Genomic DNA, 24,224 nt, shown 5'->3' with positions numbered 1-24,224 from the left:
AAGAGCAGAATTAGGTCCATAGAGTCTGCTCCTGCATTCCATCATGGCTGATTTATTATCTCTCAACTCCACTCTCCTACCTTCTCCCCGTAACCTTTAATGCACTTACTAATCAAGAATCTATCAATCTCCACTTTAAGTACAGCCAGTGATATGTCCGTCACGGTTGTCTGTGGAAAATAATTCTACAGATTCACCACCTCTGGCTCAATAAATTCCTCCTCATCTCTGTTCTAAAGGGATATCCTTGTATTCTGAGGCAGTGCCCTCTGGTCCTAGAATCCCCCATGAGCTGTTATATTTGGCTGTGGTGTCTGGCACATTGAAATCCCATCCCATCGGGGAGGAGACTAAGTGGCACCTCCGCTAGGACCACCAGACTCAAACACTGTTACTTTCCCCAAGCAGTAAGGCTGATCAATACATCCAGCCACTAAACCACTCCTCCACACCCAACCACCACCACTTTATCATTTCCTGTCAGTCACCTTATGTACAGACACTCCTGTGGGCATACAATCAATCTATGCACATAAGTTATCTTATGTATTTATATTTTCTGGGGTTTTTTGGTATTATTGTGTTCTTTATCTTATTGTGGTTTGGTGCTACATAGAATCCAGAGTAATGATTATTTTGTTCTCCTTTACATGTGTGTGCTGGAAATAACATTAAACAATCTTGAATCTTGAAATATCAAAGGTCAAATGCGAAAACAGTAATGTCTGTCCATTGCAACACACACAAACGCTGGGCCGAGACCCTTCTTCTGTAGTGAGTCCTGAGGAAGGGTCTCGGCCCAAAACATTGACTGCTTATTCAATTCCATTGATGCCACCTGACCTGCTGAGTTCCTCCAGCACTTCTGTGTGTGTGTGTGTTGCTCTGGATTTCCAGCATCTGCAGAGTCTCTTGTGTTAAGGTCTGTCCATTAACTGGCCGTTAAGGTCTGTCAGCACCTTTGAAGCGGCCTTCCCAATCGAGTCTTTAAAAACACAAAGATGCAGAGGAAAAGGGAGGGAGAGATGAGAAAAATAAGATCGTGAAAAGTTAATGCAGAATGATCTTAAAGAAAATTATATGTAACAAAGAAACAATATTTTTCTTTGCCTAGAATGTTCTAAGTAGCAGTTGTGTACATTCTCAGCAAAGACTCTCCGCCTTCCGACCCTGGTCACCAGCCACTTCCACAACTGAAAAAGAAACTCTGACTCACCTCCCTGCACTATCGCGGGACAGGTACGGTATCTGATTGCTCTTATCTTGAAACAAGGTATGGTGAAGTAGAAGGTCTTGAAGATCAAAACTAGAAATCTTTATACGGATGTCAGCAAAATCTTAAAATGAGCATGACAGTTTATTTTCAGTTTACTTTAAATAACGAAGAAGTGAAGTGTATTCACTTCACGTGGGGAAAATGGAGCTGTGATCTTGATATTTAAAATGAGCTGCCCGCTGGCCTACCTCTTTGAGGGAGGTGGCAGAAGGCAGCTTCTGTATCATTTGAACACATTATCAATCCAAGACCTAAACCATAAAACAAAGAAGCAGAATTAGGCCATTCTGCCCACTGAATCTGCCCTGCCATTCAATCCATGGCTGATTTATTTTCCCTCTCAACCCCATTCTCCATAGGAAAGGTTGCTAGTGCCACTATTTATGTTTAGTTCACAATTAGTAAATCTTTCTTGGCTCAACTCTCACTCATTCCATGGCAGTCCTGGCCAACAAATGGCTGCACCCCTTGGAGATGTGCTCATATGAAACTCTTGCATTTTAAGTTTGAAATTCTCTTTAATGATACAAAAAAAATCAAATTTGCATTGGGGAAGGTGAGATTTAACTGTACATATATTTTCTCAGTTCTGAATAGTTCTGTGCTCTCTCTTAGTTTCTATGCATACAAAAATTACGAAAGTTCAGTGGCGCCAAATGTAGCCCTAACACCACTGCCCCAGCAGAGGACTGGACGACAGTCACCACTGGCCACTACAGCCACACAGAACGCCGGGACTCCAAATGAAGTTAACAGACCTCGGAAAAGGAGGGTAACAGCCGAAACAGAGCTTGAACAGGAAGCAGCTGTTCCTCTTGCTGCCACGTTTCCTTCTGAAGACAAAGATTCAGATGCTGAAGTGGAAGTCGAAAGCAGAGAAGGATGTAAGTTTAATTCACACACAGCTTATAAATTAACTCCCACCCACCCCCCCCCCCAAAGCTCTTCTTCATGTCAAGAGGCCTGATGAATGGACTTCTTCCAGACCTCTGTCAACACAGCACTCGAGTCAGAGCTGAATGCTTTACTTTCAGCCTGTCCTTCTCCAGATGTACCAGCTCACGAGAGCTCCTGCGGCGCGTCTCCAGTGTCAAACTCCCGCGACATTCCACTCTGTGGGAAAGTATGTTCGGATCGTGAGCTTGGATAGCAACCACGAGAGAATGGAACGTGGAGCAACGCATGATTTGCTGGGCAAACTCAGTGGGGTCAGATTGAGTCTGTGAGAGGAAACCAGGACAGCTGATGTTTTGGGTAGAGACCCTTTATGCAAAGTTTAATGAGGGTCTCTAAAGCCTGCTCCTCTCCATAGATGTTGCCTGCCTTACTGAGTTTCTCCAGCACTCCAGTCTTTAAATACTGTTGGGATGTCCTAGCAGAGGAAACCCACAGCAGTCAGGTCTTTGACACCGTGCCTGTTTCTGTGACTCAGAAGGGAAGGGGGAGAAGAAACTAGCTGTTGTGATGAGATTTGTTGCTTCAGGGAACAGAAAGCTTTTGTGGATGAGGATGAGATTCCCAGATGATTTGTTGCCTCCTGGATGCCAGAGCCAGGGACATCTTGGATCAAGTCCAGAGCATTCTTAAAGTGGGAGGGTGAGCAGGCAGAGATCGTGGTCCACTTCGGTACCAATGATATGGGGAGGATGGATGACAAGGTTCGGTAAAGTGAGTTCAGGAACGTCGGTGCTAAGTTAAAGAACATACCTCCAGGGTCGTGATCTCAGGATTGCTACCCATGCCATGTGCTCATGAAGCCAGAAGTACGAAGATCATATAGTTTAAGGAGTTGGTGCAGAAGGGAGGGCTTCAGATTTTTGGATCATTGGGCTTTCTCCAGGGAAGACGGGACCTGTACAGAAGGGATGATTTGCACCTGAACTGGAGGGGGACTAATATTGTAGTGGGAAGATTTGCTCGTGCTGCACATGGGGGGGTTAAACCAAAGTTGCAGGGGAATGGAACCAGAGCGCCATTTCAAATAGTGGTTTTGGGAAAAGACATTGTTGAGCCTACATACAAAGTCAGGAATCGAAAAGTCAGTCAAGGTGGAACCTACGTTTTACACTTTGGTTGTTTTCTGGCTTGTTGGGTGTAGTCTTTCATTGATTCTGTTCTGGTTCTTGGATTTACTGAGTATGCCTGCCAGAAAATGAATCTCAGGCTTGTACTTTGATAATAAATTTACTTTGTACTTTTTAATGTTCTGAGCTGCATTAATTTCAACAAAAGGAGTATTGTAGGAGAAGCAGATGAGCTTCTGATGATTGAATCAGCATGTGGAATTATGACATTGTAGCCATTAGTGAGACTTGATTGCAGGAGGGGCAGGACTGGCATCTATGGTTCCATTGTTTAGATGTGATAGAGTGGGAGGGATTAAAGGGGGAGGGGTAGCATTACTAATCGGGGAAGTGTCACGGAAGTGCTCAGTCAGGATAGATTGGAGAGCTCGTCTAGTGAGGGTTTATGGGTAGAATTGAGGAATGAGAAAGGTAGGACTACATTAATGGGATTATATTATAGATCACCCAATTGGCCATGGGATTTAGAGGAGCAAGTTTGTAGAGGGATTGCAGACTGTAGCAAGAAACCTATTGTGATCAAGTGATTTTAACTTCCCACATATTCACTGGGATTCCCATCCTTTAAAAGGGATGGATGGGAAAGAGTTTATTAAATCTGTTCAGGAAAGCTTCCTTAATCGGTACATAGAAACCCCAACTTGAGAGAGTGCGGTACTAGATCTCCAAATAGGGAATGAGACAGGGCAAATGACGAAGGTTTGTGTAAGGCAACACTTTGCATCTACACTTGCCATTAGTTTCAAGGTAATTATGGAAAAGGATAAGTCTGGTCCTAGGGTTTTGATTCTAAAGTAGTGAAAGGCCAATACTGATGGTATCAGAAAGGATCTGACAGGCGTGGATTGGGACAGGTTGTTTTCTGGCAAAACTGTACTTGGTGAGTGGGAGGCCACCAAAAGTGAAATTTTGAGAGTACAGAGTTTATATGTTCCTGTCAGAATAAAAGGCATGGATAACAGGTTTATGGAACCTTGGTTTTCGAGAGATATCGAGACCCTAGTTAAGAAAAAGAAGGAGATGCATTGCAGGTAGGAACAAATGAGATGCTTATGGAGTATAAAAAATGCAAGAGAACACTTAAGAAGGAAATCAGGAGAGCTAAAAGAAGACATGAGGTTGCTCTAGCAGAAAAGGTGAAAGAGAATCCTAAGGATTTCTGCAGATACATTAAGAGCAAAAGAATAACAAGGGACAAAACTGGACCTCTGGAAGATCAGAGTGGTAATCTATATGTAGAGCTGAAAAAGATGGGGGGGATCTTAAATGGATTTGTTTGCACCTGTATTTTTTCAGGAGTCATGGGTTAAAGGTGAAAGGTGAAATGTTTAAGGGGAATATAAGGGGGAACATCTTCACTCGGAGGCTAGTGAGAGTGAGGAACGAGCTGCCAGTTGGTTGCGGGTTCAATTTCAACATTTAAGAGAAATTTGGGTAGGTACATAGATTGGGGGGGTATGGAGGACTGTGGTGAGGATGGAGATCAAATGGACTAGGTAGGTTAGTGGTTCAGCATGGACTAGGTGGGCTGAAGGGTCTGGTTCTGTGCTGTTGTGTTATGTGACTCCATTCATGGCCCATTTCTTTTTGATGTAAGGAATGGTCTGTCATTTTCACTGATTTGCTTGGTTTTCTACCCACATGAAGAACTCGAATTGAAGAAGCTCTTTTAACATAATAATGTGTCACTTTTACATTAGTTACCTGCAAATTATACCTTTGAATAATAGGCGATTGTGCTCTGCTGATCCCTTAATGGAATGAGGATGCATTTGTACCCTCACTGATATCTGTTAGTAATCTGTTGTTATGATGTAAGTTTTTTCTTTAAATGACTAAGACAAATTGGCTTTGGTGCAGACAGATTACCTCCCTTCCTGGGCAGCATTTAGTTTATTCGGAGAAATTTATAATTCAGCAGTCTTAGAGCCAGCTCATAGTTAAAGTTCACCTGTCCCAGTCACGTTGGCTGATGATCTCACAAGATGAGTCAAGGAGTCTGGAAGTTATATAACAAGTGGATAATCATGTGAATCTGCTATTGCTTTCCCTGCTGGATGAGGACAGTGCTAACTCAAGTACCTTAAGCAAATTCGTACACTTAATCAAGTACCGGACAGAAATGATGGTGTTCCATGTGATTCAGAATCTTTTATTTGTCACTTTGAAACACACAGTGAAATAAGTTGCTTGTGTTAACAACCAACACAACCTAAGGATTACTGGGGGCAGCCTGCAAGTGTCTCTGCACGTGCCCAGAGTACCAGTAGCCTGCAGCTCAGCATCAGAGTTAGGAGGTAGAAAAGTATTGCCACTCAATTGTGCCATTTAACAGCCAAAGTTGAACATAGAATGTTATAGGTCAATACAGGACTTCCAGCTCATGATTTTGTGCTGACCTTTTAACCTACTCTAAAATCAATCCAACCCTTCCTTCCAACATAGCCATCTTTATTTTTCTTCCATCCACATGCCTTTCTAAGAGTTTCTTAAGTCCCCCTAATGTAACTGCCTCTAGCACCACTCCCTATGTGAAGAACTTACAACTGACATTTCCCCTATACTTTTCTCCAGTCACCTTAAAATGATGCCTCATTGTATTAGCCATTTTCGCCATGGGAATCAAGTCATTTTCAACCTCCTACAGTTCAAAGAGTTAGCCTTAGCTTGCCAATCTCGAGGAGGCCTCGTTCTTTAGCTTCCCTTCCAAATTTGCACTGTGTCCTGCAGATTATCTTTAGGACTATTAGACAGGTGGCAAATCCTCACTTTAGTCAGACATCCATTAACGATGTAGTGTATGACATTGTGCGAAAACTAGTTCAGCTGCGTTAGCCTCCACAATGTCCAGCTTTCCAAATGAAAAGCGACCATAAGGATTATGTATGTATAGTGATGCAATTTTTTTCCTTCCTACAGTCACATCGTCATTGTCTTCACTTTCTTCTCCTTCCTTCACCTCATCTGGCTCATCAGCGAAGGATCTGAGCTCACCTGGAGTCCAAGTCGCATCCAGTGCAGCCCAGGAGAGTTGGGGCCACACAGAAGCACACAACGGTGGACTGGAAGTGGAGCTAGAGCAACTGAGGCAGGCCTTGGACATTGGAATTGACACCAAGGAGGCCAAGGAGAAATTCTTGCATGAAATCATAAAGATGCGAGTGAAGCAGGAGGAAAAACTGAATGCTGCTTTGCAAGCCAAGCGCAGCTTGCAGCAGGTAAGGGAAGAAACTGCTTGTAAGATGCCTTGTAAAAGAAAAATTATACGCAGTGACAGAAAAAAAATAGATTGAATTTGCAAACCCGGCCCAGCACTGTCTTTAAGCAGCATAACAGCTGACATAAAGAACCGATCACATCGTGCAGATGCACTGATCACTGCAAGTTTTAATGTTATATTTTCATGCTCCACTCAGGAGGCTTTGTTTATGCAGTTGCAAAATTGTAATGAGCAAGGGCTGCTTTTCTGTGAAGAAGGAACACAACAGTGTAAATTATCAGGGATTCCACTTGGGTTGAAACATGGAAGGGTGTGGAAGAATGCTCACTGGCATTACATAGAACAGTGAAGCGCTGTGTGGGCTCTTCAGCCCACAATGTCATGCTAGCCCTTCCCTCCAACATAACCCTCTGTTTTTATTTATTTCATTCATGTGCTTATCTACAAGTCTCTTAAATGTCCCTGATCTATCTGACTCTACCACCACCACTGGAAATGTGTTCTTTGCACCCACCACTCTGTGTTTTAAAAAAAAAACTACCTCTGACCTCCCTTCTGTACTTTCCTCTAACCACCTCAAAATTATGCCCCCTTGTAATGGCCATTTCTGCCCTGGGAAAAAGTCACTGGCTGTCCACTCTACCTATGCCTCTTATGTTGGTAATGGCGAAGGTGAATGATACAGGAGGGGTGTGAGACAGGTGGCAGAAAAGGAGTGCCAGGAGTGGTGTGGGTGCAGACACACCCAGCCCTGAGACACCAGGCAAGGACATTTGATTCCAAGCAGTTGGTTTATTAATCATTATAAATGTCTCTCTGGTTCTTTCCACTCCCTCTTCTCTCCCTTCCCCTTTTCCCAGTCGTGATTCCCTTCCCTGCACTCTCAGTCCACCATAGAGACCCGTATCAGAACGCAATTTATCATCACTCATGTACGTCATGACATGTGCTTTATTCGTGCCAAAATATCGTAAAATTACTACTACAGTACTGTGCAAAAGTCTTAGGCACCCTAAGACTTTTGCACAGTACTGTATAGCGAGGGGACCTGAACTGAATGCAGTGCTCCAAGTGTAGTCTAACCAGAGCTTTATACCCCACAAACATTACCTTAAGGAGTTAACTTGTTATCATCACAAATGCACTTGCACCATGCACAGACTTGCAACTGGCAACTGTCTCGCTTTTCTCCATCTACCTACCTGTCGAGTCTAGTCTCTTGGTGTAGTTGGGTGTAGGTGAAATAGGGGATTGGCTCAGCCTAGTCAGGAGGTACTTATCTTCACCCAAATAGAGAGAATTCCTACCAAATGATGCCTTAGAGGCTGTTGAAAGCAGAGTGAGAGCAATTTTCAAAAGGGAATTGGATAAATTCTCAAAAGGGAAGAATAATCTGAGGAGCTTTAATGTAAGGGAACTGATTGGGTCAGTCTTTAAAAGAGGTCCAGTAGCAGAGGATGTGGTCTTCTGCTTTCAGTCTGCCTTGGCTCATGTGGTCATCAGGCAGAGGCAGTACCACACTGGCCCCAACCCCCTCAGCGTGGCGACAATCATCAGCACTTTATGTGAAATCTATCTTGACAAGCATATGCTACCTCTAGAGGAACCCACCATATCCATTTACTGACATGTTCATTATGGTGAATGGGACCTTCAATTGAAAATATTTATATATTGGAACTACCATGATATGTGATTGCTAAGCATTTATTTTGACCAGTCCAGCCCTTGAGTTGGGAAATGACAATTATCAGAAAGTAAAGGATTTCCTATGGCTAAAGGCTAGGGGTGTTGTCTTTAGAAATTTACCCTTTGTCAGATCCTTTCATGCAGCTGAGGAGGAACGTTGGCTGTTCTGTAAATCAACTTCTTTCTGTCAGTGCTCGTTGTCTTGGCAATGAATGGAATAGGGACAACCGATTGATTGGGTGAAATGCAGCGGCCCATTGATCTCTGTAACCGCAATCAGAAGAAAATATACTTACTTAGTCAGACTCCTGACATCTGTCACAAAGAACGCCAAACTCAAGAGCGAGATTTGTCAGGTTGGAAAAGTAAGGCAAAACGATTGGTTCACCAGTCACAGGATAAAGCAGAGACTGCACTTGACATCTCAGGTCTCATGTATAGCCACTGCTTTAAGCCTCACTGTCAATGCAAAAGCTCTTTTAGATGAAATGTTGTACATGGCTACAAGTTGTAGTGCCATGATTCTATACACCAGACTGTTGCAAATTTGAAAATAGCAAGGAAAAGAGTCATCTGAATCATGACTGAAAAAAATGTTGTTCATTTGGGGAGAAAGGCATCTTTGTGTTCATGCTAAAAGTTCTTGAGATAAAATTACCAACCTTACAAGTTGGAAAGCATCTTAATTTTACATTGGGCGCCACAGCAGCAGTTGGTGAAATGTGGTACAGCACTAGTGATAACCAATTGGGGTTTGGATCCCACTGCCATCTGTAAAGAGTTTGTACGTTTTCCCTCTACGTGACATTGTGCTTCTGTTTCATCACACATTCCAAAAACATATGGTTAGGCTTAGTAAGTTGTAGGTAACCTGTGTTGACGCCAAAAGCATGGCGGCATTTGGAGGCTGTTCATCGAACTGTTTTTAGTTGTTGACAGAAAACACTGTATTTGACTGTACGGTATGCATTGAGGTACGTGTGGTAAGTAAAATTGATCTCTCTCTCTCTCTCTCTCTTTTCTTGGCTCTGTAGGAGCTTGAATTTCTCCGTGTTGCCAAGAAAGAGAAACTACGTGAAGCCACAGAGGCCAAGCGCAACCTGCGAAAGGAGATCGAGCGCCTTCGCACGGAGAATGAGAAGAAGATGAAAGAGGCAAACGAGTCGCGGATAAGGCTAAAACGTGAACTAGAACAAGCCAAACAAATCAGGGTCTGTGACAAAGGCTGTGAAGCTGGGCGACTGAGGATCAAATACTCTGCGCAGGTAATTCTGGTGAAGCAATAGAGCCCAGTGTTAAGACTTCACTGACAAATTTGTATAACCTCACACTTGGATTGCCACAAGTACTGCTTCAGTTGTATTATGTTGTGACTGATAAATTGGGTTGAGAACAGGAAAGCCACAATTTTAATACTACTGGGAGGTTTCTGAAGATCTGCCGGTCATAGGGCTTCCTGGCTGTGAACATTAGATAGACCAGTCCCTAGTGGCTCTGTCAGGAAGAAATTGAATTTCACTGGGCTAGGTTTAGGCGGAGTGCATTTGGCTGGGTGTGACAGGTAAGGGAAAGTGGAATTCAAAGTTCGAAGTACATATATGTTACCATATTCTAAATTGTGATTCATTTTCTTGGGTAGCTGAAAGATGTGCTGGGGAAGGTCGTATGTAGAATACAAGATGTAACTTCCAAAGCAACTGGGGCTGCATGGTAGCATAATGCTATTACAGCGCCAGTGACCTCGGGCAAATTCCCGCTGCTGTCTGCGAGGCATTAGTACGTTCTCCCCGAGACCGTTTCCTCGGGCGTGTGGGGGGGGGGGGGGGGGGCTCAAGTCATTCACCCAGCTGTTGCATCAGTGTTGTGTGTCAAGCAGCGCTCTCCACAAAAGATCTGTAGAAATTTGTAAGAATCTTTGTGATAAACCAAGACTTCTCAGATCCCTGATGAAGTACTGTATAGCCGCCATCATGCCTGCTTTGTAATTGCTTCAATATGTTGGGCCCAAGATAGATCTTCAGAGATGTTGACACCCAGGAAATTGGAACTGCTCAACCTTTCCTCTGCTGATTCCTCGATGAGGATTAGTGTGAGTTCCCTCAACCAGCTGATGTATCTCAACCAGCTGATGTATTTAGCACTATTAACTAGAAGAAAGTTTCTACTCCGGTGTCTCTTAACAGAATGACTGGCTTAGCTTGGGTAAACTTCTACATTAAGGAGTGTGGAAGGGTTAAGACTGTGTGATTCAACTATGCTTTTCCACTCCCTAAGCTGAGCAGGAAGATTAAAAACAGAGAAAGTACTGCAGATTTCAAACATTAACAATCAAATGAAGGAAGGGGAAGTGATGTAGATTTCTGCGTCAACATCATGCAGTGTTGAAGAGAGTGACTGTGACAGACTAAACAAAACTGAGTAGGAACTGCTGAAGGGGTGTTGCCTGCAATACATTTCTGGTTGAGGGAAATGGCTAAACCTGACCTTTCTGCACGAAATAGTTGTAATATAATAGGACAACAAAAGTTTATTCATGTAGGCCAGACATTATAGCTGTCATTGGTAACTGTGCCAGTGTTCCTACTGGAGCATTTTCCAGGGTTTTAGATTGTGAAGCAGTATGTTGTAAAACTCCAGTGGCCTGGTGTCTGTAGGTGCAAAGCTTGTGTGGAAACCACATCAAATCTGTATGAGGCTTTGCAGGCTGTCAAACAGCTCCTTCTCAGTAGAGTTGTGTGTTGCATGTCAAGATAATTTTTGAGGTGGTTACTTGGGCAACAATGGAACTTTAATTCTCCTTCGTCCAAGACCCTTTCCTCTGGCAGGTGGGAATGGGGGCCTCAAGTCGCTTGCCCAGCAGTTGGAGAGAGGATTGAACCCACAACCAAAACTTGATTGAACGCGTGACCACACCACCAGGTTCAGGAGCAGTTGTTGCTCCTTGTCCATCAGACTCCTGAACCAGAGGGGATAACTTCATTATTGAAATCTTCCCACAACCTGTAGACTCATTTCCAAAGACACCTCATCTCATATTCTTGATATTTATTGCTTATTTATTTATTATTATTATTATTATTATTATTATTATTATTTCTTCTTTTTATATTTGCACAGTTTGTTGTCTTTTGCACTCTGGTTGAACACCCAAGCCATTGCTGTCTTTTGAGGATTCTATTACGGTTATTATGGATTTGTTGAGTCTGCCCACAAGAAAATGAATCTCAGGGTTGTGTATGGTGACATACATGTACTTTGATAATACATTTACTTCGAACTTTGTAACGAAGTGAAGCAGGTTGTGCAGATTTTATGTCCTACAAAGGTGATGTTAGATAACTAGGATGAAAATAGTGGAGCCCACTTGTTGTGGTAGCTACACATTTTGCATGCATACCTACCCAGGGTGCGTGCATTGGGAACAGATAATGAGATATTAAAGAGAAGCTAGAATAGAATTTGGTTATTGATCTAGATATTATTCCATCATTAGTTCATGGAATTAGAGATCCCAGAATCTAAACCCAGCATCAACCAAAAAGAACCTGTGCTAGGTCCTTATCTAACCTTATGTCTGACTTCAGCTAGGGTACTACATTTGATCTGCAGAACTTCTAGTTCCCGTGATGCTCCTTAAGACCATGAGGCACACAATTAGAGCAGAATTAAGCCATTTGGCCCATCAAGTCTGTTCTGCTATCCAATCATATTTTTCCCTCTCGACCCCATTCTCTTGGCTTCTCCCCATAACCTTTGACACCTTTACTTCTCAAAAACCTATCAACCTCCCCTTTAAATATACATGTGACTTTTCTTCCATAGCTGTCTGTGGCAATGAATTCGATAGATTCACCATCCTGGTTCGAGAAAATCTTCCTCAAGTCTGCTCTAAAGTGAAGTCCTTCTGATCCGAGGCTGTGGCTTCTGGCTGTAGACTATCCCACTAGAGGAAACACCCTCTCTAAGTCCACTCTATCCACAGTATTCGATAGGTGCCCCCTCATTCTTTTAAACTCTCGTTAAGTACGGAGCCATCAAATATTCCTCGAACATTGACCCTATCATTCCTGGGATCATTTTTGTGAAGTCCCTTTGGACCATCTCCAGATGCCAGCTCGTCCTTTCTCAGATAAGGGGCCTGGAACTACTCACAATACTCCAAAGTGCAGTCTGACCAAAGCCTTGTATTACATATCTAAACATGTAATGTGAGCAGATAGGGCTCGCCTCAGGTGTGCCAATACCTTCCTCTGGTCATTCGAGAGGCCCCAAGTTTCACCAGAGTATTTATGGATTACAGTTACCATGAAGGAGTGAAGAGGCTGCAAAATGATTTTTTTTTTATAATGGGTACCAGGGGAGGGGGGGGGGCAGATAATTGACAGGGAGAGGGAAAACAGAAGTTGACTACTCACCACGACAGGCTTTCTAACAGCCGGTCACAGAACAGTGGCAGCCTGCTATTCCCTCTCTTGGATAGGTTAATGGTCTGTGCTCTAAAACCACTGAGGAAATAACTATAAAGCAAAGTTAGGAGAGAGGTGCAGTAATGAAATATTCCCATGGTGACTTCTCTGACATTATCTACACCTGCCAGCAGCACTTAAGTTTTTATGCATCTATTCACATTACAATTTTCACCCATTTCTTCCACGTGTTGTATTGGCTGCTCTCGTCTAATTAAGATTTAATTGTCAGGCTTTGCAATGCTGGAGTGCGGAGGCATAAGCCTGACCTCTAGTTACAGTCGAGCTAAGGATTCTTCATTATATTACACTGGCATCCTCGGTTGCAAGCCAATTACACCTCTCAGACACATAAATTATCATCTGAGAGAAAGAGAGAAAACAGGGTGAGAATCGCAGGTGAAGAGATGGAAAACCAGCTAGCAAGAGTCCAAAAGCACCTTTAATTCTTACTGTTAACCGTTGTGTCATAATGAATGGTGATCCACTCTAATTCTCAATCAGTATCATCTCTTACTTCCAAGTCATGTTTGTGTGATACTTTCATTTCCATTACCAGAGATGTTGTTTAGTGTTGGTTAACCTATTGAATGCCAAGGCAAGCACATTCTCTGGCTCCTCTAGATCATATTAACTCCCCTTCAATGATGTATGAGACTAAATTATTATCAGTTTTAAACTTGTGTCTTAAAAACATGAATGCCTTATTTGTGGGGCATCATGGTGGTTAGCGTAACGCTGTCACACCTCCGGCGATGTGGGTTCAGTTCCTTCGCTGTTTGTACATTCTTCCCGTGACTCTGTGGGTTTCCTCTAGGTGCTCTGGTTTCCACCCACATTTCAAAGGCATACAGGGTTTGGTCACGTGGGTGTTACTGGGCAGCCCGAGCTTGCTGGGCTAGGAGGGCCTTTTACTATCGTGTATCTCTAAATCGGGAGCTCCCAACCTAGGGTCCGTGGACCCCTTGGTTAATGGTAGGAGTCCATGGCACATAAGAGCTCAGGATCCCCCTGCTCCAAATCAATAAAAAATAATTTCAAAAATGAATTTGATCATAGTGTATCAGTCTGTTGGGTTTTGCTGCTCAGAATTCAAAATAAAATTTATAATGGTGTGCTTGTGTTCACCTTCTGTTCAGTAGGGAACTTAGAGCATACCAACATAAAATGATGACATTCCTGAAACTGTTTTCCCCCTATGAAGTTACAGTTAATATAAGCCTTAACTTACACAACAAATGTCTTCAATGTTGAACCAAGTAGAACAGCACTGTGGTTCTGCAACAGAAAAGCACATTTTTGGAAACACTCAGTGGGTCAGGCAGCATCTCTAGAGAGAGGAACAGAGTTAGATTGATGATTCTACATCAGAACCTTATCTCTGTAGTTATTCTCCTTTGTGTCATATAGATAACCATCCTGGGACAAACAATTGAAAAACCTAGTATTGTGCAATTAATTAACTAACTATTTAGTTACGGGCCCTCTGGGGAGGAGTGAAAGGAATAACAGTAACAATGACTAACATTTAAAGAAATAGTACAGAATTCCAAAATTCTACTTACTTAGTGTCCGATACGCCACTGGCATTTTAGGGCAGCAGTGAAGGTCCTCCATCTCTGGTGGTGTGCAGGGCTTTCTTCATTGTGTCAGTAGCTTCCTCTCAGTTTTCATCAGTCATGCAAGTCCCGGGTGGAGACTCGGGGATACCATTACTTTGCTGTTACTGTAACAATTTTGTTCTACCAGTCAGGGTTGTTAGCGCTGAGCTGAACTCCTGAACTTGGAGGACCGGTGGACCACTCTTAGTTTGACCTCTACCGTTTGACCTTTTTGGCATGGGTGACTCTACCAAGAGCCAAAGCATAAAGCCCTGACCCCAGCCAACATAGCTCTCCTGGGTCATTGAGGCACACAAGCCTGTAAATCCTCTTCAAAGATTCAGAGCACATTTGTTAACAAAGTATGTATGCAGTATACAACTCTGAGATTCCTCTTCTCCACAGACAGCCGTGAAACAAAGGAAACCATGGAACCCATTCAAAGGAAAGACCAAACTCCCCCTCCCCACCACGCGCAAAAAAAAACAAATTGTGCAATTGGCAACAAAAAATGAACAAAAAACACAGAATATAAAACACAAAAATGAAGGAGTCCAGGCATAACCAGTTCAGCTCAGTGTTCGTTATCCACAGGCTGCCACAATTGAGAGTCGCCCAAAATAGAATCAAAATAAAAAGGAGCAACCAGGAACCAAAAGCACATCATCATGTGAACTACAGTGTCTAATTTGCCACATGTATGTCCTTTTAGGTGGTAAAAGCTTCCAATAGGCTAGCATCACCGACCTCTCTGCTACCCTAACGATGCTGTCGTCCAGCTACAGACAGTTTTCATTATCCACTCCAAGTGAGCATTCATTGGCTTGAGTAATGGTTGCCTAAGTGACCATTAGAGTCATATTGTAGAAGAAGGAACCAAACTAGGTCAATTGATGAAGCTCTGTAGCATGCTAGAAACACTTCTCAGGTAATTTTAATGGTGATTATTGTTAACATGTTTATTTTTATAATCCATCCTCATAAAATGGATCCCTAACAGTATTCTTTCCTTCATAAAATAGATATACTGCATCCTTTATCATTTCAAAACCACTTAACTCAGCATAATTTCCCCACTTTCAGATCGAGGAGCTGCAGGTGAAATTGCAACATGCCGAGGCGGATCGCGAACAACTGCGGGCAGACCTGCTACGGGAGCGCGAGGCACGGGAACACTTGGAAAAAATGGTGAAAGAGCTGCAGGAGCAACTCTGGTTGAAACCAAGCAACTCCACCTCCAGTAAAGTGGCTTCGAAAGACAGTGAAATTTAAAAGAAAAATATACGCGAAACTGTGTGCATGAGTGCGTGTGTGTGAACGTGTGTGTATATCTTCACACATACACACAGCGGATACAAGAGTTGCCTGTTTTCGGAGAAAGAATGTTACTTCAGACACACGCACTGAAACTACCCTCCCCTAATAACACTGTACCGCACAGAAAATGTGTGCCTGCCATCCTGCCAGGCTTCAGATATTAAAACTGTTTCAGAGATACTTTAATACGGTTAGCGACAGCACCAAGGATTCTTTTACTACTATTTAGGGTTTTTTTTTTCTACAGCTCATCACATGATGTACAGGATTCCTGGACAACTGTCAAATAATTGTACCAAATAAAACAAAAGGAAGGAGGAACAAAAAAAATGGGGTGGGGGAGGGGTGGCAGTGTTTTCTCTGGTAACTTACAGAACTCTTCAAATTCTACTTTTGTAATAAGCTATTGAAGTACAGAAACAAAGAAAAACAGAAGACTTGATTTTAAACCAAGTTTGAAATATGGCAGTTGTTATGAAGACATGCTTTCCTCTTGGTCCGTCTCATGTGGTTTCCCCAGGACTGCCCATCTTGTCAGCTGCTGTTGCTCCCCAGATCTCTCCAATTTGTTTTTCTTCTTCTTGATTTAAAGCACCCTGAGTCAAATCAGAAGCCATGGAACAACTTTTACTGCAACACCCCGCCTTTTAAAGAAGAAGAGATAAATAGCTCGTGGAGTCTTTCAAAGACTTTTCATTTCCCCTCCTCCACCCTCCCCAGCCACCATCTATCTCTCTCTGTTTAGTTGGATCATTTTCAGCTGGAGGGGAGTTAAATACTTTCTTGGCCTTATCAGCGACAGAGCATTCTCTGGAAAGACTTGAAAATTTTGTGGTTTTATTTTTTTTGTGTTTGAGAGAAGCGATTGCAGTGTGATTCTAACTCCAGTACACTTCAATGAGAAGAAGAAAATGGATGAAGAGAGAGAGAGAGAGAGAGAGAGAAATATCACAAGGAAAACTGGGACAGTTGTTAAGAGATTACAAACAACAGAAGAAAATCATTATAATTGGGACACCATTCCAAAAATTTTTTTTTTGCAAAATCTATTAAATTTTACCAAAGCAGCATTTTGTACCTGCTGCTTTTCTCTGTTCACAGTATTTACAGTGCTCTTTTTTCAACAATATTATTGTATTTTTTCAAAATTCTATTTTTTTTTTGTTTTTCTGCATTGTACCATTCGGTGATTCATTGTGTTTGCTGGACTAACATTACAGAGTACCAGATCAATTGGGTATCTTGCTTAGTAAGATGCATGTGTGTGTACTTCCCCCCCCCCCCCATTAAGAATCAGTAATGAAAATACTGGCTTTTAAAGGTATTGCAGATCAACACATACAAAATGCTGGAGGAACAACTCAGCAGGTCAGGCTGCATCTATGGAAAGGAATAAAGGGTTGACATTTCAGGCCGAGACCCTTTGTCAGCTTATGTTAAAGATACCACAACTGGGCTAAATTCATTTTGGCACAACTCCTGTACAGAACAAATCTGAAGTAATTCTATAAATTCTTTCTGCTGAGAAGAATTTGTTGCGTTTTAATTAGCATTTTCTGGAGGAGGCATGGTTCTGTGCTTTGTTTTGATCACACGAACTCTGTAAGTTCTTTAGATATATTACCAAGGAGATCTGAGGTACTCACTCATTGGGGGAAACGCAGATGTTGATTCCTCTGGCTAATCGCTGCACACTTTTCTCTCCCACCTCTGATTCAATCCAAGTTTCACCCACAGTGAATGCTCCCCTCCCCTCTCCTGCCTATAACACGATTGCATTTTCTCACAGATGTCCACCGTATTTACAACCGAGATCCAGAACATGGCATGAAGCCAAAACCCCGCTGAGCTTACCACCAACAAATGCCACCCTAGCGTAGCAGTTAGCGCAACACCATTAACAGCTCGGAGGGGGGCGTTTCGGAGTTCAGAGTTCAATTCCAGTGCCACCTGTAAAGAGTTTGAACAATCTCCCCGAGAACCATGTGGGTTTCCTCTGAGTGCTCTGGTTTCCTTCCATAGCCCAAAGATGTGCAAGTGTGTAGGTTGATTGATCATTGTAAATTGCCATGTGGCTAGGCTGGGGTTAAATAGGTGGGTTGATGGATACACCAGCTCGTTTGGCCGGAACGGCCTATTCCGCACTGTGTCTGAATAAGTAAATAGAATGTGTTAGGGTGAGGTTGGTTGAAACAATTATGGCAAGATGTACAATTCTGCACCTGCTGTGTTATCGAAAACTGAGCCAGGACCCAATAAGATCGAGTAATCTGGTGTTAGTTAATGTTCTGTTGTAAACTACATTAATGTTTTTTTTCTCTCTCTTAATACTTAAAAGACACCCACTGCTGTGTTCCATTAATAAGGATAAAGAAAAATATTTATTATACAGAATGAGTAAAAGCAAAAAAAAATAAGTGTTTAAAAATATTCTGCATGAATCCAGTATAATCACCATTGTTACCATGAGATTTAAGGGGCAGGTCTTCAGCGATTAGGTACAAATGAAAGCTATCGATTGAAAGAGTTGACAGGGCAGTCCAAGAGGTGTGGGTGTTTAAAACACAAATCTGGAGGTAATGGGGTGAACATTGTAAACTTTTTTTTAATGGTGCAACAGTGGATTGTGATAATCCCACCGTACTATGGGATTCAGATTCACGCCTGTGAAGACAAAATTTTAATACAAACACATAATAATTCCCCCGTTATGAGTGCAATGTAAGCGGAGCATAGATCACGCTTATGCAATTATGTGGGATATTTCTGCTTTATCTGTTTTTTTTTAATGGGAAGACTCAATATCTTTCATATGCATGGAGTTACAATATTTCTACCATACAGTACTCTTTAACGGGCATTAAAACTTGTATATTTAAAGGGTTTTATGTTTATATAATATGCAAAAAATCAGCCTTATATGTCATTATTCTTTTCTGGTGTCTCATGCAATCTGTTATATTGACTTGTTTGATACAGTTATACAAAAAAGGAACAGTGCAGTAGCAGTCACTGACTTTCCTGACAGAAGAGATGTCGTTTTGTGTTCTTTTTGTAAGCAGCTTATTGTTCAATCAGTAGTGATGATTCATGTTACTTTCATACAAACGTTTCAAATAGTTGGGGGGGGGGAATAAAAGGCAAAAAAAAATAATTCAGGAAAAAAATGTTTTTAAACAAATACATTCTTCAGCAATAATGCTTTTTATGTGAGGGGCAGCTAACTACAGCTGGGTTTTTGCACCAATAATCTCCAAGAGTTACTTGATGGAAAACAAAATTGTTCATATAGTTTTTAGTTAAATCTTAATAGAGTTTTGCATGCAGATGAGCGAAGAGTACAGAAGAGGGTTGATTACAGTAATAAAAAGTTTTTCATATTTTTATGTTAATGTAGATTTTTTATTTGTAATTTTTTTATACCAGTTAGTTTTCTTGTGTGTGGTGTGCGAGTGTTGTCTTTTTTTAAGTAATGTATGCATAAACACATAAAGCAGTATTTTATCCTTTAACACACAGTAACACAATAATCTATTATTTTATGGTGCGGTCTCTGTTTTGACTCTACTATCCCCATTGCTATTGTTTTATTGTCATCTGATGCAACTTATTTCCATATCATTACAAGGGATTTTTTTTTATGTATGAAAACCAAACTCCTGCTTTGAATAAGAGTCATGAGCCTTCTATTTAAGGGGACCTATTGGCATAAAAACCCAGTAATCATTTTAAACTGCTTCACTATGAACTAGCCAGTGTACAAAAAAAACCCTGTAAATACTTCTTTTCATCATTTTATGCTCTGTATTATAAGTGTATATTGTGCTCACCTCCAATATTTTTTCTGATCTATTAATATGTTATAGTTGTTATTGGATTGTGTCATTGTCTGGATTACTACAATCAGTAATTGCTCCAAAGGACTCACTTTGAAATGGGTTCCAGCTTTAACTGCACCCTCCAAACCCTTTTTTTTCCAAATATTTGAGAAATTCAACTTTAATCTTTACTTCAACCGCTCCCCCCCAAAACTCCCCTCATCTCCCCCCCCCCCCCATATTAAGGCTGTTTTTCTTTAATTAAACAAAGCGTCATTTTTTATTCTCCTCAGAATAATTCTTAAGAAAAGAATAAATAATTGTTATTTGCAACAGTGAATCTTGAATGACACTGTATTTGGGCCTCTTTACTGCGTCTACGTTCTATGTCAGCCAGCAGGACTCTCGGTCGCATTACCTATGCATTTCAACATATTTATATTTGATTTTCTTTCATATGTAAGCTGCTGCTAAGATAAGCAACTTAATTTCCAATCTTTAGAACTATTTTTATGTAATAATAAATGTATGCTTTCTTGTTTATAAATGCCTAAACAAAAAAAAAACTGCTCGGCTTATTTATCTACTGCGCTGTGTACCTGTCTGCCCCTTCCCCTCTCTCCTTTCCACCATTCCACTCCCTGACCTTCCTACCAGTAATGTAATATAAAAGACTTGATGAGATATGTAAGAAATAGCAATGCAAAATCACAGTTTGCAATGGACACAGTGACTGAATGTACAGTGTATAGATGGCATTACCATAAATAAAAAAATGTTTGCCCAGAACATTGCTTTTCATCTTTTGACATGATCTACACTTTATTAGAAACATCAGAATGGGGAAGAAGTATAATCTAAGTGACTTTGACCCTGGAATGGTTACTGGTGCCAGATGGGGTAGTTTGAATATTTCTCTTTACATAAACTGCAGATCGCCTGGGATTTCAATGCCCATCAATGGTCACCTACCAACAGGAAGGATGTAAATAAGGTTGAAAGTACTGAGAACATTTTTACAAGGATGTTGCCGGGTCAGGAGGACCCGGGTTATATAGGAAAATCGATTAGGTTAGGTCTTTATTGCTTGGAATGTAGAAGATTGAGAGGAGATTTGATAGAGGTATGCAAAATTATGAGGGGGATAGATAGGGTAAATGCAAGGAGGCGTTCTTCTGCTGGCTGCAACTTAAGTTCACAGGTTAAGGGTGAAAGTTGTAATGTTTAAGGGGAAGATGAGGGGAAACTTATTCACTCAGAGGGTCGTGAGGGTGTTAGCTAGCTGCCAGCGTAAGCAGTGCCTGCGAGCTCGAATTCAACTTTTGAGAGAAGTTGGATAGGTACATGATAGGTAGTATGGTCCCAGAGCAGGCCAATGGGAGTAGGCAGTTTAAATGGTTCAGCACAGACTAGATGGGATGAAAGGCTTGATTCTGCGCTGTTCTTTTCTGGGACTCGATAACAATCTGGAGTTTTCAGAGAAAAATGTGAAAAAACAAAAAGCATCCAGCAAGCAGCAGGCCTGTGGCGAAAACGCCTTGTTAATGAGGGAGGTCAGGGGAGAATAGCCAAACTGGTTCAAGCTGACAGGAAGGCAACAGTAACTCAAATAACCACACATTATAACAGTGGTGTGCAGGTGATAGAATGAATACATACAAAGTTTAAAAAGAGAGGATATTGACAGAAACCAGTCACACCTTCGAAGTCCCCAGAACCTTTTATTTGCCTCTTATTAAATTCCAGTCCATGAGAAAATGTGAACCAACATTCTGTTTCTTTGGACACAATTCTGAGTTAGGATCCTCCTGCAGCTGGCTTCAGCAGCATTAAGCTGATGGAATTTACTTGCACAAATATCTCCAGGTTGGCCTAATTAGTTGGATTCCCAGAGGAGCTCCCGGGCGTTTTGGGGGAAAGCTGCTACTTCTGCTGGGTGTCTGCACAGTCCAACCAGTCTGCTTCCCTCCAAGCAACCTGAATCTCTTTAAAACAATTTAAGGTTCTTATGGGGGTGGAGATTAATTTACTTTAAACTAAATGTCCTACAAAAACAGGAAAGAAACTTCCATTAATGTCACAAGAACTTAAAGTTCTGTACAGGAACTGAAGTACTCTCAAAGCAGTATTGGGCCCTGTCCAGCCCAGCACTCCCTCAGAGGTTTACTGAAATACCAGCCTCGTTTACATCCCGGAGTGGGACATGAGCCCACAGCCTTTCGGTCTGGACTTGCCTAAGCCACAGATGCTGCTGTCACTTCTGATCCGTGCTGCCACAGGAATTATGCTGGCAATTTTGTCATCTTCCCTCTCCGTCCTTACCCAGGGCTTCAATCCAACACCATTTGCCTCCACAGATGCTGTGTGACCCACCAGTTCTATCACTGTTGTGTCTTATCACCATTGATGAATAACCCTGTTAAACCTGGTCCTTTGAATATTGTCTACATCAAAAACTCTCAATGAACCCTCTTCTGGTTGGTGTTCCTTTTAATATTAGAAATGCAGAGAAAAGTCCAGCCTGTAATCCACTGTTGAGCTATAAGATACCATATTGAGTATTTCTGTTACCTCAGAGGCTACTGTAGACCAGTTGGGTGTCACATCATCATCATTACGTGGCATGTTGTGTGATGTGGGCGGCCATGGTCCTTCCATGACCATAATTGTCCTTGGCAAATTTTTCTACAGAAGTGGTTTGCCATTGTCTTCTTATGGGTGACCCCAATCATTATCATTATCAACAGTCTTCAGAGATTGTCTGCCTGGCGTCAGTGGTCACATAACCAGCACTTGTGATATGCACCAGTTGCTCATACGACCATCCACCAGCTGCTCCCATGACTTAACATGACCCTGACCTCGGGGTGGGGGGGGGGGCACTAAACTGGTGCTACACCTTGCCCAAGGGTGACCTGTGGTCTAGCGGAGGGAAAGAATGGCTTACACCTCCTTTGATAGAGATGTATCTCCACCTTGCCACACCCTTTAAAGGAACAAGGGTGAGTATTACTGAGGAAGACATTGAAAGGTCAGACAGCAACCATATTTCATTAGGAGTTTGAGGAGATTTGGTTTCTCAGCTAAAACACTCAAAAACTTCTACAGACGTTCCATGGAGAGCATGCTGCTAGGCTGCATCACCATCTGGTATTTTGGGGGAGGGCTACTGGCTACTGTGCAGGATCAAATGCTACAGAAAGTTGCAAAATCACTCAGCTCCACCTTCAGTTCTAGCCTCTGTAGCATCTAAAATATGTTCAAGGAGCAGTGCCTCAGAAAGCCAGTGTCCATCATTAAGGACCCCCATCACCCTGGACATACCCTCTTCTCATTGTTACTGTCGGGAAGGGAGTACTGAAGCCTGAAGGCACACACTCAGTGATTCTTCCACACTACCATCCGACACTGAACCCACGAACACTACCTCACTTTCGTTATTTCTGATTTTGCACTATTTTTTAATTTAACTATTTAATATACATATATATATTTACTGTAGTTGTTTTACTTACTGATTTTTCCTATATTATAATGTATTGCATTGTACTACTGCTAAGTTAACAAATTTCATGACATATGCAAGTAATGTTAAACCTGATTCTGATTCTGAATGGTCCAAACTTTACTGGCAGTGGAAGCTTTGTTTCTAACATCAAGCAACATGCTGTCCTTATCTGGAAGTACATCACAGTTCATTCACCACCATGGGGTCTAAATCATGCATACTGCAAATATTTGACTGCATGGACAGTAGCTCTTCATCACTGTACTGTTCTTTGTTCTGTCAGAACCTTCTGAAGGGCTGGCAGGAAAAGGCAATAAATGCTGAGAAAAAAACCTAATGGATTCTGAAGAAGTATCATTGGACTTGAAATATAAACACTTTCCCTCTCCCAAGGTGCTGACTGGCCTACTGAGCATTTTCTATTGATATTGCCACTCCCCAAATTCTATTAATGAAATGCTGGTATATGCATGATGGGCTGAATGGCCTCATTGTGTACAGTGATGCTTCCTATTGTAGCCACACAACACAGGAATCACATCCACTGTATCCATGCCTTTTTTGGATTTAGACCTATGTTTTTCTAGGTATCATATGATCATCACTTCAAAATGAGGAATTTATTGGGATTCTACTTCCATCTTTTATTTGATGTATCTATTCTTTCATCAGTTCTTGTGAGGTTTGGTGCATTACAAGCGAAACACTGAGTAATAAAGCATGGGGCCAAGGATGAAGGAGATTGGCTCCTTCTCATTGTTTCCCTGGGTAATATGACTGCCTTCATCTGATGGTGAAATGGACCTCAAGACTGGACCAAGGAAATGAAGAGGAGAATTCCATTCAAGACTTCTCATGATCTTTTAGAGTGCGTCGGGACCATCCCTTCAGCTGACTATCAATGAAGAGAAGCTGTTTAATGAAACCAATCCTTAATTAATGTCTACAGAAATAGGTAGAAACCCTCTAGGGTTGGATAAGAGGCTTAAAGCTCAGTGTCTGTTGCAGTGTTGTTGGAGCTAAAGGTTAATGAGATGCTTCCACATGATTACTGTAGCACAGAGCAGGATAGCAAGGGTCAAAACGGGTGGGAGAGGCAAGGATCGGGGAGGCTGGAACTTGGAGACTTGGTCAGGTTTAGCAAATCCATCATGTCAGCAGAGAAATATGGTTCAAAAGATGAGTATCCCAAGCTCCTTGGCTTCGCGATCTTTCTTGTGACTAGAGAAACAATTTCTTCTGAGA

General features: G+C 41.9%; 1 protein-coding gene across 1 annotated transcript in view; it reads left to right on the top strand.

Annotated features, from left to right (window-relative positions):
- skia (v-ski avian sarcoma viral oncogene homolog a) overlaps nucleotides 1-20,260 on the top strand; it is a 167,133-nt gene extending 146,873 nt beyond the window's left edge. Inside the window, exons 3-7 of the mRNA XM_059952175.1 lie at nucleotides 1,115-1,239; nucleotides 1,892-2,160; nucleotides 6,280-6,578; nucleotides 9,304-9,534; nucleotides 15,420-20,260. Coding sequence (XP_059808158.1) covers nucleotides 1,115-1,239; nucleotides 1,892-2,160; nucleotides 6,280-6,578; nucleotides 9,304-9,534; nucleotides 15,420-15,608 — 1,113 coding nt within the window. The 3' untranslated portion in view covers nucleotides 15,609-20,260. The remainder of the gene's footprint in view (nucleotides 1-1,114; nucleotides 1,240-1,891; nucleotides 2,161-6,279; nucleotides 6,579-9,303; nucleotides 9,535-15,419) is intronic.
- The last annotated feature ends 3,964 nt before the right edge of the window (nucleotides 20,261-24,224 follow it).

The sequence above is a fragment of the Hypanus sabinus genome, chromosome 27 (genome assembly GCF_030144855.1).
Source record: "Hypanus sabinus isolate sHypSab1 chromosome 27, sHypSab1.hap1, whole genome shotgun sequence".
In the NCBI taxonomy this organism is placed as follows: Eukaryota; Metazoa; Chordata; class Chondrichthyes; order Myliobatiformes; family Dasyatidae; genus Hypanus; species Hypanus sabinus.
This window is presented reverse-complemented; position numbering and strand designations above follow the sequence as displayed.